The sequence below is a fragment of the Gorilla gorilla genome, chromosome 16 (genome assembly GCF_029281585.2).
Source record: "Gorilla gorilla gorilla isolate KB3781 chromosome 16, NHGRI_mGorGor1-v2.1_pri, whole genome shotgun sequence".
Classification (NCBI taxonomy): domain Eukaryota; kingdom Metazoa; phylum Chordata; class Mammalia; order Primates; family Hominidae; genus Gorilla; species Gorilla gorilla.
In genome coordinates, this window is record NC_073240.2 from 65,934,406 (window position 1) to 65,955,175 (window position 20,770).

Sequence of the window (20,770 nt, forward strand, 5' to 3'; positions counted from 1 at the left end):
TTTCTGGCAAAGAGTAGCTAGAAAATAATCTGCCTCCCCCAAATTCCTGTGACCCACAAGAAGCAGGCCAACTCTAATTGTAGTTTGATAGAAAAAATAACAAATAACCCAACATATGGAAACGACACAAATTAGCTATGAAAAACTATTCCAAAGTTATATATACCATGTATGATAAACACATTTAGATAATACGTATCTTTCTTGGTAATACACAAGCAAATACATACATGTCTATCACTGTTACTGCTGAAACACTTCACTGAAATAAATGTCAAAAGGAAGAATGATTACAGAGGAGGACCTGAAGTCACTTACTTGTAAATCTGTACTCATCCTCCCGTCTTCTTATTTCTAACTCTAAGAAAGAGGATGAAAATATTACATATTTGTTTACCTTGGGGGAACAAACAATGAGTATCCCACCTCCTGTCCTCTTTCAAATATATTTAAAGGATTTGTTCACTAACATTTTTCAGCTTTTCATATATGCTATATCTTTTCTATATTAAAACAAAACCATGCATAAAGATGGCTGTCCAGTTGCTAATATTCACATTTGTCAAATATATAATTGATATCTATTGTAAGGGTATAATAACATGTCTTTAATAAGAGTTTAAGCCCCTCATGCTATAAATATTATAACCATTTGCTCCTCCAGCACTTAGAATAGCTTAAATATTTATTTATTACCAAAGAAAACAAAAAAGTTTTGCTCCATAACTATCAGTGCTATTTGGACCTTATAAAAATGAAGATTTCAGGCCAGGAGCAAGAGTTCACGCCTATTAATCCCAGCACTTTGGGAGGCTGAGGCAGGCGGATTGCTTGGGAGACTGAGGTGGGAGGATCACTGGAGCCTGGGAAGTTGAGGCTGCAGTGAGTCGCAATCCAGCCTGGGTGACAGAGCGAGACCTTGTCTTGAAAAAAAAAAAAAGGTTCCAAGTCTTCCGTTAGTTATGACTTATACTTTCTAAAAATAACTGATACCATCACATAACTATTTTGCAGTTATGTAAGTTCAGCAAGTGAACGTGTCTTCATTGAAATAAATTATACATTTAGTTGCTACTAAAGGCAATCAAAGATAATGTAGACTTATAAATTTAAGTACTTAGCAGAACTCCTTCACACTGTACAGTGATAACTAAAAGAATCTAAAATGATGGAACATAGGCCTAAATCAGAAATTGGGGCTGTCTGGCCAACAAAACAAAAAATTAAATATTCATATTTACTCTATTCATAATTGTTTTTAATAAATCATTCTATTAATATACATTATTGTCCATAGTAAATTGAGATTATACAGTATACTGGTATATTAGAATCTATCCTTAATAGAAATTGTACTTTGAATCACTTACAAATTTGCCCTCACACTCTGTAGCTAGGGCCCAAAGAAAGCCGAGTGCTGGATATATTAAGTTATTATCTCCACATATCTCCGACACAGGCAAATGAAATTCTGTATCCTGAACCCAAGAGAACTGAGTTGTACAGAGCATTGCCAAGATCCATTCATGGGGAACTAGTTGTGGTGAAATCTATAATTCAAAAATGATGTCTCAATCTCTACCCCAGTGGCTTACAAACATTTTTTACTAAGACCCTCAATAAGTAGTATATTTTTCTTTGTGACTCAGAAGCCATGCACATATAACTGAAAACGTTAAGTTGGTTTTGTTTTGTGTTTTTTTTTGGAGATGGAGTCTTGCTGCCCAGGCTGGAGTGTGGTGACATGATCTCGGCTCACTGCAACCTCTGCCTCCCAGGTTCAAGCGATTCTCCTGCCTCAGCCTCCCAAGTAGCCGGGACTACAGCCATGTGCCACCCCACCTGGCTAATTTTTGTATTTTTAGTAGAGACAGAGTTTCCCATGCTGGCCAGGCAGGTCTCGAACTCCTGACCTCAAGTGATCCCCCCGCCTCGGCCTCCAAACGTGCTGGGATTACCGGCATAAGCCACCATGCCAGGCCTAAGAAATAATATTTACCTTAACTGTAAGTTAATGTATTCTGTTATTTTCTATTCACATCTATCAAATTTTTTAAAAATGCTGTTGGCAAATGATTTCATAACACACTAATGGGGAATAACCTGCACTTTGAAAAATGCCACACTATATAAAAAACATTTTAAGAAGAAAGTGAGTTACAAATAAAGATTACTTTTAAGCATAGCAATCTCTATTTAGGTCAATTATCAAAAACGCTACCTCTTGGTGTTAATGATGTCTGCTTCTCAACCTCTGCTTGCTGTCTCAGATTAGCTGGGATATTATTATATATTCTCTTATAATGATTGTACACAGCAACTGAAAGCACCTTCTTAGCAAATGACTGGCCAACAACATACTTGTCGAGGTAGTTATAAATCTGAAAAATGATTAGGTATGAATAATTTAATATGAGCTATTATAAGAGCACACACATTAAAAAGTTATATACTAAGCATATTTGCTTACAGTTTTAAATCTGAACAAAGACTCTCATTAAAAACAAAATGACAATACATTATATAGCAATGATTCAGAGGCCCTGAACACTAAATGAACAAAAACACAATTCATTTGTTCTCTAGCTTAACAAAGTATCACTGTACTCTACTAGTGTTGTGCTAATTTCTATTCTATAAACAATGCTATCAATATTTTTTGATAACAAATTAAATTTAAAGTAACTTAGAATACATACACATGCCACCATGGTCTAAAAGTATCAACATTAATGTAAATCATTAAAATAAATCCATACCTGTCAATCAAATGAATAATATTCTTCACAAAGATAACATTATAAAACTACTCTTTTCAGAAACAGGCATTACATAATCAAAAGCCATTATACTATCAGTATCTATGTGTTTCAATACATTTAATTTTTTCTCAGACATTAACTTTAAAGCTACTCATTTATCTGAGACTCTAAAAACTGTATTCTTATTTTTTTTTATTTTCTAAAAATATATTTTTTTCTTTTTTTGATACAGGGTCTCACTGTGTCGCCAAGGCTGGTCTTGAACTCCTGGGGCTCAAGCAATCTTCCTGCTTTGGCTTCCCAAAGTGCTGGGATTACAGGCATGAGCCACCAAGCTCAGCCCTAAAAACTTTATTCTTAATAGTAGCTAATCTCTATTCTACAGTTGGTTATTGCCAACAGCTTGGAACCTGGGGTAAATTTTTTAAGTTTTTAGTGAATAGAAATGAAATGGTTGGTGAATTAATATTCACCAACTCCTGCCGTGCATGGTGGCTCATGGCTGTAATCCCTGCACTTTGGGAGGCTGAGGCGGATGGATCACTTGAGCCCAGGAGGTGCAGACCAGCCTGGACAACATGGCAAAACCCTGTCTCTACAGAAATTAGCTGGGCATGGTGGTAGACACCTGCAGTCCCAGCTACCGTGGAGGCTGAAGTGGGAGGATCACTTGAGCCCAGGGAGGTTAAGGCTGCAGTGAACCATGAGTGTGCCACTGCACTCCAGCCTGGGCAACAGAGTGAAACCCTGATTAAAAAATAAATAATTCGAAAACTCCTGAAAATAGTTAAACTGCCTGGATTTTTTTTTTTTTTTTTTTTTTTTTTTTGAGACAGAGTCTCGCTCTTTCACCCAGGCTGGAATGCAGTGGCGTGATCTTGGATCACTGCAAGCTCCGCCTCCCGGGTTCACGCCATTCTCCTGCCTCAGCCTCCCGAGTAGCCGGGACTACAGGCGCCCGCCACCACGCCAGGCTAATTTTTTGTATTTTTTTAGTAGAGACGGGGTTTCACCATGTTAGCCAGGATGGTCTCGATCTCCTGACCTCATGATCCGCCCACCTCGGCCTCACAAAGTGCTGGGATTACAGGCGTGAACTACCGCACCCGGCCAAACTGCCTGGAATTTTAACTCACATGTCTAAAGTCTACACAAATTCGTAGAGAATATAAAGCCCAATATATTTTCCATTTTTAATGACAAATTCTTTAGTTGTTGACCATATACATTTTATTATAGTTTTAAACATCTTCATTCCTTACAAATTATACCAATGACATTAAATCTGTCACAGCACATTTGGAAGTAGAGACAAATGCACTGATATCTAAACACAGTAGAAGAAAGATACACTGAGGCAGTGAGAAATAATCTAAGTGTGCAAACATCTGAGACACAGCCAGAACAGAAGGCACATAGCCAGGGTACAAGGGTTCCCAGTTCTCAAAAAGCACACACCAAATACCCAATGGAGCTGGTGGTACATTCTGTTACATCTCACAGGACCAAATCATACTCGGCCTGAGACTTCTAAAGAGTCCACACTACCAAAGCCACAGTGCTATACGGAGCAGCCCGGCACACTGGCTATGAAAAAACTACTCACTTACATTATTAGACTGAAGGCTGTTTTACCATAAAATAGACCAATTTAACGGAGATAATTACAGGCTTTTTTTTTTTTAAGGCTAGTCAAGTGGACCAGCCTAGGCTGGTGTTATTTAAGGGTCCATATGAACAAAAATAAATCAAAAGTTGCTTGCTCTATTGTAGATATTATTTCAGATTAACTTGGTATTAACAAGTTAACATTTTAATAATTATCTAGCTATATTTCACTGCTACTGAATACAGTAATCATAACATGGGAAAAAGCAACAGACCCCATATTTAAATTCCAAAAGGCAATAACAATTTAGCCACATATGGTCCATATTATGAACCTATAATACTTGTTTATATACTAGTATTAGGATTCAATGTAAACTTGGGAGAGGGAAGCAATGGAATGTTTTCAAGATAAAATACTTGTAAGACTGAGCTTAAGACTTATACCTTCTTAGGGGGAGGTGGTGGTTTCTGTTGGAATGCCAATTTTACAGCTTCTGCTGCTGATTCAGGTTCTTTAATTATGCTTTTCTTTGAGTCTGCTTCAGATAGCACAACAAAAAAATGATGACACTTTTCACACTTGACAAAACGCGTGGATGCTGTAAAAGAAAACAGACGTAAGTAGAGGGAAATAAAACATAATTCCAATAGTGTTTAACCTTAAAGACTCCACTGTAAACGAAAGCTACGCACCTGACAAAAAGTAGACTTGCTGTTCAATCTACTTGCTACACAAACAGCCTCATTTATATACCAAGTATACTACAAAGATACATCAGTCAACTACCTTTTGCTCATTTCTATTAGGTCCTTTCATTTTGTGATATACTTCTTTAAAAGAAAAGATTGGGTGAAATTTTTCCAACTTTCCATTCACTAAAAAAGATTTTTTTTTTCTTTTGGAGACGGAGTCTCGCTCTGTTGCCAGGCTGGAGTGCAGTGGTGTGATCTTGGCTCACTGCAACCTCTGCCTCCTGGGTTCAAGCAATTCTCCTGCCTCAGCCTCCCGAGTAGCTGGGATTACAGGGGTGCACCACCATGCCCAGCTAATTTTTGTATTTTTAGAAGAGACAGGATTTCACTATATTGGGCACTATATTGATCTCTTCACCTTGTTATCTGCCCGTCTCCGCCTCCCAAAGTGCTGGGATTTACAGGCGTGAGCCACCGCACCCGGCCCACTAAAAAAGATTTAAAACCTCTTTGAGAATATGGAGTAATCATCTATTTTATTGAAATACTTGAATGAACAAACTAAAAAAGTAAAATACAAGATTCATATATTTTTCCAGTATTATAAAAAATGTCAAACATATACAAAAGTTGAAAGAGATAAATCTATTTTAATTCCTAAAAATGTAAAAAATGTATATTCTTTACATTCTCTTAAACCCATGAGCATTTTTCGGGCGTGTTGGCTCATGCCTGTAATCCCAGCACTTTGGGAGACTGAGGCAGGTGGATCACCTGAGGTCAGGAGTTAGAAACCAGCCTGGCCAACATGATGAAACCCCGTCTCTACTAAAAAAAAAAAAAAAATACAAAAATTAGCTGGGTGTGGTGGCAGACACCTGTAATCCCAGCTACTCGGGAGGCTGAGGCAGGAGAATCGCTTGAACCCAGGAGGTGGAGGTTGCAGTGAGCTGAGATTGCGCCATTGCACTCCAGCCTGGGAGATAGAGCAAGATTCCATCTCAGAAAAAAAAAAAATAATTATTTCATATCTTTCTTATTTTATCTTTACTCCACTAGTTCCTATTTCTCTGATCAAAAAACCACTAAGAAACTAACAAAATACTGCTTTCTCAGTCATACTGATTGGATTTAAAGATAATCATGCAGACTTTGAAAGCAATACAAAGGTAGTTTAAAGTGAGGATAAAAAGAGTCTCTTTTTTCTTGTAAAAATTTTTGGCCAGGCACGGTGACTCACGCCTGTAATCCCAGAACTTTGGGAGGCCGAGGGGGACGGATCACGAGGTCAGGAGATCGAGACCTGGCTAACACGGTAAAACCCTGTCTCTACTAAAAATACAAAAATTAGCTGGGTGTGGTGGTGGGAGCCTGTAGTCCCAGCTGCTCGGGAGAGGCTGAGGCAGGAGAATGGTATGAACCCGGGAGGTGGAGCTTGCAGTGAGCTGAGACTGCACCACTGCACTCCAGCCTGGGCGACAAAGTGAGACTCTGTCTCAAAAAAAAAAAAAAAAAAAAAATTGTGGATACACAGTGATGAGTTCATGTCCTTTGTAGGGACATGGATGAAGCTAGAAACCATCATTCTGAGCAAACTATCGCAAGGACAGAAAACCAAACACCGCATGTTCTCACTCATAGATGGGAACTGAACAATGAGAACACCTGGACACAGGGTGGGGAACATCACACACCAGGGCCTGTCATGGGGTGGGGGGAGGGGGGAGGAATAGCATTAGGAGATATACCTAATGTAAATGATGAGTTAACCGGGGCAGCACACCAACATGGCACATATATACCTATGTAACAAACCTGCATGTTGTGCATGTGTACCCTAGAACTTAAAGTATAATTAAAAAAAAAAACTTTGTGGATACACAGTGGATGAATACATTTATAAGGATTTCTCAATTCCAATGGATCAGCTACAGTATATCCTATGTTAAAGGTGATTTATTTTTCTTTTCTCTTTTTTTTTTTTGAGACAGGGTATCGCTCTGTTGCCCAGGCTGAAGTGCAGTGGCGTGATCACTACTCACTGCAGTCTTGACCTCCTAAGCTCAAGCAATCCTCCCACCTCAGCCTCCCTGAGTATACAGGACTACAGGCACACGCCACCACGCCTGCCTACTTTTTTTTTTTTTTGAGATGGAGTCTTGCTCTGTCGCCCAGGCTAGAGTGCAGTAGTACAATCTCGCCTCACTGCAAGCTCCGCCTCCCAGGTTCACGCCATTCTCCTGCCTTAGCCTCCCGAGTAGCTGGGACTACAGGCGACTCTCGATCTCCTGACCTCGTGATCTGCCCGCCTCAGCCTCCCAAAGTGCTAGGATTACAGGCATGAGCCACTGCGCCCGGCCGATGCCTGCCTACTTTTAAAAATCTTCTGTAGAGACAGGGTCTCATGATGTTGCCCAGGCGGGTCTCAAACTCCTGGACTCGAGTAACCCTCCCACCTTGGCCTCCCAAAGTGCTTGGGATTACAGGTGTGACCCACTGAGGCCAGCCTACTCTTTCTTTTCAAAACATGGTTATAGGATGTTGGCAGGACACAGTGGCTCACACCTGTAAACCCAGCACTTTGGAAGGCCAAGACGGGTGGATCACTTGAGCTTAGGAGTTCAAGACCAGCTTGGCCAACATGGTGAAACCGTGTCTCTACTAAAAGTACAAAAACTAGCCGGGCATGGTAACTACCTGTAAACCCAGCTACTCAGCAGGCTGAGGCAGGAGAACTGCTTGAACCTGGGAGGCAGAGGTTGCAGTGAGCCGAGATGGTGCCCATCGTGCCCTCTTATTATAAACAAAACAAATAAACATAAAACAACACATGGTTATAGGATGTAGATATATGGATATATTTACTTTTTTTTTTTTGAGACAGAGTTTCGCTCTTGTTGCCCAGACTAGCGTGCAATGGTGCAATCTCGGCTTACTGCAACCTTCGCCTCGCCTCCAGGGTTCAAGCAATTCTCTTGCCTCAGCCTCCGAAGTAGCTGGGATTACAGGCATGTATCACCACGCCTGGCTAATTTTGTATTTTTTAGTAGAGATGGGGTTTGACCATGTTGGTCAGGCTGGTCTCAAATTCCTGACCTCAGGTGATCCGCCTGCCTCAGCCTCCCAAAGTGCTGGGATTACAGGCATGAGCCACCGCACCCAGCGACTTTTTTTTTTAAGAGCTGGTGTCTTGCTATGTTGTCCAGGCTAGCCTCAAATTTCTGTTCTCAAGGGATCCTCCCACCTCCCAAGTAGCTGGGTTTGGACATACATGCTTAACTCAGCCTAACCCTACTAATGGTAACCGGGGACCTCAGAAAGCAATTTCGTAGAGAATCTCTTATAGATACAGGTGGCAAATACAAAGCTAGTATGTCTAAGTAATACATTTTTGTGTAACCCAACTAGAAAGAGAGAACTGCAGAGAAAAAAAAAATTTCATGGAATTTTTTTTCCTTTGGGAAAATTTTAAATATAAATATCTATCCACAGATTATAGGGAACACTGCACTAGCAAGCACACCTACGTCTTTACAAACTAATCTAAATGAAAAAAGTAGACAATTCCATATTAAAAAAACAACTTTAGGCTGGGCGTGGTGGCTCAGGCCTGTAATCCCAGCACTTTGGGAGGCCGAGGCGGGTGGATCACCTGAGGTCAGGAGTTCGAGATCACCCTGGCCAACATGGCGAAACCCTGTCTTTACTAAAAATACAAAAATTAGCCAGGTGTGGTGGCGGGTGCCTGCAATCCCAGCTACCTGAGAGGCTGAGGCAGGAGAATCCCTTGATGGTTACCTGGGAGGCGGAGGTTGCAGTGAGCCGAGACCACGTCACTATACTCCAGCCTAGGCAACAGAACTCTGTCTCAAAAACAAACAAAACCACTTCATTATCAATTCAATCAATTCTTGTGTTTCTGTTCTTCTTTTTTTTTTTTTGAGACGGAGTCTCATTCTGTCACCCAGACTGGAGTGCAGTGGCACGATCTGGGCTCACTGCAACCTCTGCCTCCTGGGTCCAAGCAATTCTCCTGCCTCAGCCTCTGGAGTAGCTGGGACTACAGGTGCATGCCACCACACCCAGCTCATTTTTGTACTTTTAGTAGAGATGGAGTTTCACCATGTTGGCCAGGATGGTCTCGATCTTCTGACCTCATGAAACACCCACCTCAGCCTCCCAAAGTGCTGGGATTACAGGCGTGAGCCACTGCGCCCGGCCATGTTTCTGTTCTTAAACACAAGACTAATTAAAAACACATTCTGGGCCGGCCAAGGTGTCTAACGCCTGTAATCCTAGCACTTTGGGAGGCTGAGGCAGGTGGATCACTTAAGGTCAGGAGTTCAAGACCAACCTAGCCAACATAGTGAAACCCTGTCATTACTAAAAATATACAAATTAGCCGGGCGTGTTGTCTTGTGCCTGTAATCCTAGCAACTGGGGAGGCTGAGGCACGAGAATTGCTTGAACCTGGAAAGCAGAGGTTGTAGTGAGCTGGGATCACACCACTGCACTTCAGCCTGGGCAATAGAGCGAGACTCAGTCTCAAAAAAAAAAAAAAAACATTTCGGATAAATTCTATTAGCAAATTTTAAGGAATAAGAGGTTTCATCCATGTTTCCTATTTGCTGATCACGTATAAATGCTTAAAGAAAAAGATCAAGCTATTTGAAGCATCTGTGACTAACACAAGCCTAAATAAATAATCACCACTTCCCATCAATGGGAAAGATAGTTACTGCCTTTATAATGATGAGGCACTAGTTTACAATTGTTATTGATGGTAAACAGGGCAAGGATTAAAGGGCAGAGAAGCCGCTGATCTAGTTCAGGCAGTGTGACAGGAAAATCTGGCCTGAGAGCACAAGTACAAAATATTTCTCTAAGGAAATTAGGTCAAAAGGAAAACGATTAAACACCAACAAATCACATCCCTCTTTGCTTATTGTTGAAAGGTTGCTTAAATTTGACTTGAATATTTGCAACACAATTTTACACTGACATATTTTCAACATATCCCTAAATTCAAGGATTCAATGTTATTTATCAAAATGCTATTTTGGGAAAAAAAATACAAGCATTGCAATGCACTTTTTTGTTTTGTTTTGTTTTTTGAGACAGAGTTTCACTCTTGTTGCCCAGGCTGGAGTGCAATGGCGCGATCTCAGCTCACTGCAACCTCCGCCTCCCAAGTAGCTGGGATTACAAGCATGCGCCACCACACCCAGCTAATTTTGTATTTTTAGTAGAGATGGGGTTTCTCCATGTTGGTCAGGCTGGTCTCAAACTCCCAACCTCAGGTGATCCACCCGCCTCGGCCTTCCAAACTACTGGGATTACAGGCATGAACCACCATGCCTGGCCAATGCATTTTTACTCCAAAAACAAGGGGCAAGGCCGGGCGCGGTGGCTCACGCCTGTAATCCCAGCACTTTGGGAGGCCGAGGCGGGCGGATCACGAGGTCAGGAGATCGAGACCATCCTGGCTAACACGGTGAAACCCCGTCTCTACTAAAAATACAAAAAATTAGCCGGGCGTGGTGGCAGGCGCCTGTAGTCCCAGCTACTCGGGAGGCTGAGGCAGGAGAATGGCGTGAACCCGGGAGGTGGAGCTTGCAGTGAGCCGAGATCGTGCCACTGCACTCCAGCCTGGGCGACAAAGCAAGACTCCGTCTCAAAAAAAAAAAAAAAAAAAAAAACAAGGGGCAAAAATCTAATTTTGTTAAGTTACCAGGAGATAAATTCTTTCCTTTAAACAGCTACTACAAGTATCCTATATTTCTTTACATAAAATGTTGTTGGTTTGGGAGGCTGAGGTGGGCAGATCACAAGGTCAGGAGTTCAAGACCAGCTTGGCCAAGATGGTGAAACCCCATCTCTACTAAAAATACAAAAAAATTAGCCGGGCGTGTTGTCAGGCGCCTGTAATCCCAGCTACTCAGGAGCCTGAGGCTGAGAACTGCTTGAATCCGAGAGGTGGAGGTTGCAGTGAGCCGCGATCACGCCACTGCACTCCAGTCTGGGCAATAAGAGCGAAACTCCGTCTGGGGGGAAAAAAAAAAGAAAGACAAAGGATTTAAATTGACACATCTCCAAAGAAGACAGACAAATGGCCAATAAACCTAAGAAAAGATTAACATCATTAGTCATTAGGGAAATGCAAATCAAAACCACAGTGAGTCCCAGGAGGTAGCACAAAAATCCCAGCACTTTGGGAAGCCAAGGCAGGAGGATCACTTGAGCCCAGGAGTTCGGGACCAGCCTGGGCAACATAAATGAGACCCTGTCTCTAGGATGGCATTTGCCTGTATCTCAGCTATTCAGGATGCTGAGGTGGGAGGACAACTTGAACCCAGGAACGTGAGGCTACTGTCAGCTATGATTGCGCCACTGCATTGTAGCCTGGGCGACAGAGCAAGACCCTGTTTCTAAAAACAAAATAAAACCAAAAGAAGCCCATGATGAGATACCACTTCATATCCACTATGAATAAAGAAAGACAGGCTGGGCGCAGTGGCTCATGCCTGTAATCCCAGCATTCTGGGAGCCCGAGGCAGGAGGATCACCTGAGGTCAGGAGTTCGAGATCAGCCTGACCAACATAGTGAAATCTTGTCTCTACTAAAAGTACAAAAATCAGCTGGGTGTGGTGGTGGGCACCTATAATCCCAGCTACTTGGGAGGCTGAGACAGAATTGCTTGAATCTGGGAGGTGGAGGTTGCAGTGAGCCGAGATAGTGCCACTGCACTCCAACCTGGTGACAGAGTGAAACTCTGTCTCAAAAAAAAAAAAAAAGACAGACAGACAAGTGGTAAAAAGGATGTGGAGAAACTGGAACCCTCATATTGCTGGTCAGATTGTAAAATGGTACAGCTGCTATGGAAAACAGTTTAGCAATTCTGTAGAAACTAAACAAAGTTACCACATAACCCAGCAATTCCACTCCTAAACATATACCCAAGAGAATTAGAAACATATGTCCACACAAAAACTTGTACACAGATGTTCACGGGAGCATTATTCAGAACAGCCAACAAGTAGAAACAATGTAAATGTCCATCACCTGATGAATGTCTAAACAATGAAATATTATTCAGCCATAAAAAGCAATGAAATACTGATATATGCTGCAAACTGGATAAACTTTAAAAACATGCTAAAGAAAATAAGGCTGGTGTGAAATGCCACATATCGTATAATTCCATTGTATGAGATACCCAGAATAGACAAATCCATTGATAGAGAAAGTAGTTAATAGTTAACAGGGCTAGGAGGGGAGGAGGGTGGAGAGTGACTAAGGGCTATGGAGTTTCTTTCTGGGGTGATGAAAAATGTTCTGGAATTAGATAGTGGAGATGATCATTCAACTTGGTAAATATCTTTTTTTTCTTTTGAGACGAGACAAAGTCTCGCTCTGTCGCCCAGGCTGGAGTGCAGTGGTGCGATCTGGCTCACTGCTGCCTCTGCCTCCTGGGTTCAAGAGATTCTCCTGCTTCAGCCTCCTGAGTAGTAGGGACTACAGGCGTGCCCTACCACACAGGCGAATTTTTTGTATTTTTATTAGAGACGGGGTTTCACCGTGTTAGCCAGGATGGTCTCGATCTCCTGACCTCGTGATCCACCCACCTTGGCCTCCCAAAGTGCTGGGATTACAGGCGTGAGCCACCATGCCTGGCCTCTTTTTTTTGAGACGGAGTCTCGCTCTGTCACCCAGGCTGGAGTGCAGTGGTGTGATCTCGGCTCACTGCAACCTCCGCCTCCCGGGTTCAAGCAATTCTCCTGTCTCAGCCTCCCAAGTAGCTGGGATTACAGGTACGTGCCACCAAGTCTGGCTAATTTTTGTATTTTTAGTAGAGATGGGGTTTCACCATGTTGGTCAGGCTGGTCTCAAACTCCTGACCTCATGATCTGCCCACCTCGGCCTCCCAAAGTGCTGGGATTACAGGCATAAGCCACCGTGCCGGGCCACAACTTGGTAAATATTTTTAAACCACTGAAGATGAATTGCATGGTATACGAATGATGATATCTCAAATAAATTTTTAAAAGGAAAGGATTAGGCCCACATGCACAGCTGTCCCTTGGCACACATAGGAGACTAGTTCTAGGACCACCCACATATAACCAAATCCATGCATACTCAAGTCCTGCAGTCGGCCCTGTGGAACCCACACATATGAAAAGTTAGCTCCTCATATATGCTGGCCGTTATGTGTTTGGTTGAATAAAAGCTAGGTATAAGTGGGCCTGAGCAATTCAAACCCACTGTTCAGGAGTCAACTGCATTAACATACACAGCTCTCAAAACATTGCATACTGAAAACAAGCAATTTGCAAAAATATGAATATGCTATTTATACTTTAAAAAAATCACGCATTCAATGAAGATATGTTATAGAACTTTATAGCTTCATCTATCAGGGTCTATTCTTTTCTCATAAAGGAGGATCTATATATGCATTCTTCAAGTAATTAAAAATAATTAAAATTACAAAAAAGTAGACAATTACTTAAACAGGCCATTCACAAAAGAATTACAACTGACCAAAAAGCATATAAAAAGATGTTTACAAACTAGTATCCAAATAAATGCAGACTTAAAATGCAGGCCAGGCATAGTGGCTCACGCCTGTAATGCCAGCACTTTGGGAGGCCAAGGCAGGTGAATCACCTGAGGTCAGGAATTCGAGACCAGCCTGGCCAACAAGGTGAAACCCTGTCTCTACTAAAAATACAAAAATTAGCCTGGCATGGTGGTGGGCACCTGTAATCCCAGCTACTTGGGAGGCTGCGGCTGAGGCACCTGAGGCTGGCACTTGAATCCAGGTGGCAGAAGTTGCAGTGAGCCGAGATCGCACCACTGCACTCCAGCCTGGGTGAGAACAGTGAAACTCTGCCTCAGAAAAAAAATAGAAACAAAAAACAAACAAAAAAACAGGCTGAGTTATCCCTTAACCAAAATGCATGGGACCAGAAGTGTTTCAGAGTTCAAATGTTTTCACGTTTTGGAATATTCACAGAAATACACTGGTTAAGCACCCCTACATGAAATCTGAAATCTGAAATGCTCCAATGGAGCATTTCCTTTAAGCGTCATGACGCACTCAAAAGGATTTCGGAGCATTTTGAATTCCAGATTTTCAGACTATGGATGCTCAACCTGTTAGTAACCTGAGATCAAATAAAACTCTCTTTAGGACTATGAAGACCCAACTTTTAATGATCAGACACAGAAGGATTCAAAAGGATGCATTCTGAAAAGACTTTTATTATGGGTACACAAAACTAAGGGAGGAGGGGCTGGCTCACTGCACTGCTAGGGCCTATAAATAGTTACAGAGGACAGGGACAGTGTCATGATCATCTGCATATTTTCTGAGCCTAGCGATGTCTGAATCAACACATTTGCTATTAATTTTGCACATAAGTGTGTGCTCTTTTTTTCATTCTTTCCTTCTACATTTTCTACTCCCATATCACCACCCACAATTAGAATTCTCAAAGCAAACAGGCCTCAGCCTTGAATTGATTACACTAAAGTAGTGTTTCCACACTTGGTCTAACTAATAATATACATATACTACTAACATACAAATTCTAGGACCCCATCCCACATCTACAGAATCTTAATCTCTAGGGAAGGAGTTTGGGAATCTCTAAGTTTAACAGTCACCTTTAGTGACTAATACAACCTGGCAAGTTTTGGAAAGAATGCATAGAAGGAAAATAAATTTAATCCCAAGAGGAGCTAGTTTACTCCTGAAGTATCTCCAGATGGTAGAAATGTATGATATAGGAATTTCTGAATAGCAAATCTTCACTGCTATGTGACCTTGAATGAGTTACTTAAACTTGCTAAATCTCAGCTTATTTATAAAAAGGAGAATACTCTTTGTTCTGGCAAAATTAAGGGTGCAAGAATAAAACTATATATGTTGGCATTTATTAAATATTAGTTTCTTTCCTTTTCTACTCTAAGAAATTATTCTTTTTTTTTTTTTTCTTTTTTGGAGACGGAGTTTCACTCTTGTTTCCCAGGCTAGAGTGCAGTGGTGTGATCTTGGCTCACTGCAGCCTCCGCTTCCTAGGTTCAAGCAATTCTCCTGCCTCGGCTTCCTGAGTAGTTGGGATTACAGGTGCCCGCCACCACGCCCAGCTAATTTTGTATTTTTAGTAGAGATGGGGTTTCACCACGTTGGCCAGGCTGGTCTTGAACGCCTCACCTCTGGTGATCTGCCTACTTCAGCCTCCCATAGTGCTGGGATTACAGGCGTAAGCCACCACGCCTGGCAACAAATTATTCTTTAGGTCTATAAAGGTTGAAATGTTTCTTTCAAGAAAAAAAAAGGAGGAAAATTTCTTGATTAAAATATAAGACACTGAACCTATAAATTGAACAATTTTCAGCCTCTGTATAATTTTATTATATCACATCAAATTTGTTTAGAAGGTTTTATCATCCAATTCTACCTTTTTTTTTTGAGATGGAGTTTCACTCTGTCGCCCAGGCTGGAGAAGTGCAGTGGTGTGATTTTGGCTCACCATGACCTCCACCTCCCAGGTTCAAGCGATTCTCCTGTCTCAGCCTCCCGAACAGCTGGGACTTCAGATGCATGCCACCACGCCCGGCTAATTTTTGTATTTTTAGTAGAGATGGGGTTTCACCATATTGAGCAGGCTGGTCTCAAGCTCCTGACCTCAAGTGATCAGCCCGCCTCGGCCTCCCAAAGTCCTGTGATTACTGGTGTGAGCCACAGCACCTGGCCCACTTTCATTTTATGTTGTGATCCAAATTAAATTTTGTTCAGAACCCCTAATATTCCAGCTATGGGATGGAGCTACTTTAAGTCTTTCCAGTACATAAAAACACACTACATCTAGTACCTTTTCATATGGTGGCCAATTATGGTTAATGGTAAGTGTGAAATTGTAACCAAAGTCTCAATATTAGGGTTAGGAGATAGAGAATACTCTCTAGCCAACCATCAGACACTGAAGTCTTACAACCCTGAAGCTTTCTTCAATTGGATTGTATAGGAAGGCTGACATGGTGGTACAATTCATTACCATTAACTCTAAATTATGTTAAGTAATGAGTTTTTTGATTATTTGATTCATTAATGAAAATATCTGTAGTAGAATCTTTGCATTTCAGAGAGTTACTGACACTAACAGCAAAAGTAGGATACATGATTTTTTTCCTTCTTTTTTTCTTTTTTTGAGACAGGGTCTTGCTTTGTCGCCGAGGCTGGAATTCAATGGCTGGCTCGCTGCAGCCTCACCTCCCAGGCTCAAGTGATCCTCCTACCTCAGTCCCTAAGTAGCTGGAACTATAGCCATGCACCACCATGCCTAGCTAATTTTATTTTTTTATACATATGGGGTTTTGCCATGTTGCTCAGGCTGGTTTTGAACTTCTGGGCTCAAGCACTCTGCCTACCTCAGCCTCTGAAAGTGCTGGGATTACAGGTGTGAGTCACTGTGCCCAGCCCTGATTTCTTCCTTCTCTGAGTGTCTGAATCATTAATAATTATCAGATGCTTCCCGGAATTGAGGGCTTACCTCCTTTGGTAAGTACTAAGGGAAATTACCTTAATATATGAATGACTGGCCTTCCCAGCCATGTGAGATATTCAATATGTATTTGAAGAAAGTAGTAATAAATACAGAATAAATAAGTCTTGGTTCTCCTATAGCCTAATGATCACATCCAGAAATTCACAAAATCTAATTTGAAATAAACACAAGTAAGCAAAATAAAGAAGCAAATGTTTTTCTTAAATTATCTCTTACACAACAGTGCAACGTATTACCAGTCCTGAAGATTTTCTAGTATATAGTGAACATAAGAGAGAATCAGGTAAGCTCATACAATTTACATATAATTTATATAACATACAAAGTCACAAACATTTATCTATTTCATATAATCCATATTTCTACACATTTAATACAATTTATATATATATATATTTTTGTTTGTTTGTTTTTTTTGAGACAGGGTCTCTGTCACCCAGGATGGGGTACAGTGGCATGACCATGGCTCACTGCAGCCTCAACCTTCTTAAAAGAAGTAGCTAAGACCACAGGTATGCACCACCATACCTGGCTTTTTTTTTTTTTTTTTTTTTGTAAAGACAGGTGTCTCAACATGTTGCCCAGGCAGGTCTTGAACTCCTAGGCTCAAGGGATTCTCCCATCTCCTCCTTCCAAAGTGCTAGGATTATAGGCATAAGCCATTTGCACCTGGCCTACATTTATACATTTTTACATAATTTACATATTTTTATACATTTAGTAATTTACAGAAAATGTAGGGGAAAAAGAACAGTAGAAGATGTAATACTTACATACAAAGGTCTCTACATGTGTGCACAAGTCGCCACATTTAGGACAGCGCAGCTGGTTTCCACCTTTCCCAGAATTCCCAGAGCCTGATTTCTTACTACTTCCCTCACTTGCTGATTTCTAACGTTTATGAAGGAGAAAAAAGGAAGAGTGTCAATTATTAGTTTCGGGCAACCAACTTAAATGTAAACAATACTGTTTGTAATTAATTTTATAATTTTCTATATTTCTAGGATGAAATTATTAGTATATTTTATAATTCTATTACTGGTGTCAGAAGATCTATTTACTTCAAAAATCAAATCAGTTCTAGTAAATACATGTATATCTGCAGTCCTCCTTTGTATAACATGTGCCAACATATATAATAAACAGCTTTCATTCAATGACTCAGGCACTAGAAAATTTACTAAGGGTAAAAAACTACATTTCAATGAAATTGAATCAGGAGTTATTATCATGGTAGGTAGTGACTCTGACTATTCTTAGATCTAACTTTTCTCATCTCTAAAATGGGAATAATTTTACTCACATCAGAGTCACTGTTAAGTATGGATATGTAAGTGTCTCACATTTTGTCTAACATATAAAATTAACTCAAGTGTTAGTCAAATTCACGTAATGAAAAAAACTGGTAAGTCACTGACTCAATACAACTACCAACATAAGTTATACCAGCTACAACATAAAGTTATACCAGAAATATGAAATTTTTAGGCTACCAGAGTAGCCCAACATTAAGTTATACCACAAAACTGAAATTTTTAGGTAGAGGATAAAGTGAGGTTTATACTGTCATGAGTTATAAGAGTTATATGAAAGCAGGAAATGATGGCTATTCCTAATTCAATCCTACTGACTGTCATTTAATGACACTTCTTTACTACTTTGGGGTGTAAGAAATTTTAATTACTGCTTACTATGTGCAATGCTTATAAAAGTATTTTAAGGTTCAAAATGAAACATCTAATTACATAAAATTATTCAGATCATTTTAGCTATCTCATATTTCCTACAGAAAACATATAAGCCAGTAAGAGACAGTACTATTATATTTTTTTAAAGGAGGGAACTCACAATGTGTACAGATGCCAATAAGATAAAATAATTACCTTATTTCCATCTCCAGAACCATCTTTACTTATCCCATCTTTTGAGGCAAAGTATGCTGGTGTTTCTGTAAAGGATCTAAGAGGAGCTCTTCGCAGAATCTGAGTTTCAAATGTCCCAAGCCTTCCTAAAACTGACATATGAATGCGACCACCAGAAATACCTGAAAATAAAAGGAAATCTACATCAAATATAGACATGCCTCAATAAATCCCCTGGAAACAAAAATTCCTTGAGCTGAGGTTGAAAAAAGCTATCATTTTCACAGTAGTATAAACTGAGAGAAAAAAATGACACCAACAGAGGCAAAGTCCTTTCAAAAACAGGCCAGCAGGTCTGGGCCTCTGAAAGATTCTAAATAAATAAAGGTGTTTCTTTCTGTATGTGTCCTTTGGAAATAAGGCAAGATCACCCACGTCATAACTTTTTCAAAGTTTGAATGGACTTCAACATCTGCCTCACCTGTAAGATTTTGAAAAAGGCCATTTATGCCCTATATTCTTATTATTTCTACCAATGAGAATAAACATCTGACAGCAACTCATCTGTTATTATATAAGAATACTATCTGGGCCGGGTGTGGTGGCTCACCCCTGTAATCCTAGCATTTTGGGAGGCCTAGGCGGGTGGATCACTAGAGGTCAGGAGTTCAAAACCAGCCTGGCCAACATGGTGAAACCCCGTCTCTACTAAAAATAAAAAAAAATCGGCCACGCATGGTGGTGGGCGCCTTTAATCCCAGCTACTCGGGAGGCTGAGGCAGGAAAATCGTTTGAACCCGGGAGGCGAAGTTTGCAGCGAACTGAAGTCGTGCCACCGCACTCCAGCCTGGGTGACAGAGCGAGACTCCATCTCAAAAAAAAAAAAAAAAAAAAAAAATCTGTAACAATGGAAACAAACTTCAAATGTTCTTTAAGGTCAGGCGCGGTGGCTCATGCCTGTAATCCCAGAGTTCGAGACCAGCCTGGCCAACATGGTGAAACCCTGTCTCTACTAAAAATACAAAAATTAGCTGGGTGTGCTGGCAGGCGTCGGTAATCCCAGCTACTCAGGAGGCTGAGGCAGGCGAATTGCTTGAACCCAGGAGGGAGAGGTTGCAGTGAGCCAAGATCATGCCACTGCACTCCAGCCTGGGCAACAGAGGGAGACTCTGTCTCAAAAAAAAAAAAAAAGTTCTTTAAAAAATTGTGTTATTCCACTTATACGTGGTACTTAGAAGGAAAAATCATAGAGTCAATGAGTAGAATGGCGGTTCCTGGGGGTTGGGGAAAATGGAGAGTTATTGTTGTAATGGGTACAGAGCTTCAGTTTTACAAGATGGTGGCAATGGTTGCACAGTATCAATGTACTTAATACTACCGAACTATACACTAAAAATAGTTAAGTCTTGTAAATCTTATATGTATCTTACCACAATAAAAAAATTGAAGGAGCCAGGTGTGATGGCTCACGCCTGTAATCCCAGCACTTTGGGAGGTTGAGGTGGGTGGATCACTTGAGGTTAGGAGTTTAAGAACAGCCTGGCCAACATGGTGAAACCCTGTCTCTACTAAAGATACAAAAAGTAGCCAGGCGTGGTGACAGGTGCCTGTAATCCCAGCTACTCGGGAAGCTGAGGCAGGGGAATCGCCTGAACAAGGCAGAGGTTGCAGTGAGCCAAGATTGCGCCACTGTACTCCAGCCTGTGCAACGGAGCGAGGCTCTGTCTCAAAATAAATAAATAAATAAATAAATAAAGATAGTATCAATCTCAAAAGTAGGCTTAGAAAAAGTAATTGAGGGGGCCAGGTGCAGTGACTCATGCCAGTAATCCCAGCACTTTGGGAGGCCCAGGGGGGCAGATCACGAGGTCAGGAGATCGAGACCATCCTGGCTAATACGGTGCAACCCCATCTCTACTAAAAATACAAAAAATTAGCTGGGCATGGTGACACGCGCCTGTAGTCTCAGCTACCCGGGATGCTGAGGCAGAAGAATCACTTGAACCCAGGAAGCAGAGGTTGCAGTGAGCCGAGATGGCACCACTGCACTCCAGCTTAAGCAACAGAGTCTCCGTCTCAGAAAAAAAAAAAAAAGAAAGAAAGAAAAAGTAATTGAGGGAGAGTGACAGATGCAATCAATCAAAATGACCATTCACCAATCATAAAATCCTCATAAAAATGATAAAGCTCTGTAGCAAACTAATTGGGATTTCTAACACTTTTTGTGCCATGAACCCCTTAAGCAGTCTGGTGAAGCCTCTGAAT

General features: G+C 41.0%; 1 protein-coding gene across 3 annotated transcripts in view; it reads right to left on the minus strand.

Moving 5' to 3' along the window:
• CLPX (caseinolytic mitochondrial matrix peptidase chaperone subunit X) overlaps positions 1 to 20,770 on the minus strand; it is a 41,365-nt gene that overhangs the window by 17,132 nt on the left and 3,463 nt on the right. For all 3 annotated transcript variants that reach the window (XR_010131009.1, XR_010131008.1, XM_031002409.3), the window contains exons 2-6: positions 18,527 to 18,687; positions 17,417 to 17,534; positions 4,818 to 4,972; positions 2,222 to 2,381; positions 319 to 360 (exon numbers count right to left, since the gene is read on the minus strand). Coding sequence is in view for 1 of the 3 variants with exons in the window: in XM_031002409.3 (XP_030858269.1) it covers positions 319 to 360; positions 2,222 to 2,381; positions 4,818 to 4,972; positions 17,417 to 17,534; positions 18,527 to 18,687 (636 nt within the window). In the remaining 2 variants the exon portion in view is untranslated. The remainder of the gene's footprint in view (positions 1 to 318; positions 361 to 2,221; positions 2,382 to 4,817; positions 4,973 to 17,416; positions 17,535 to 18,526; positions 18,688 to 20,770) is intronic.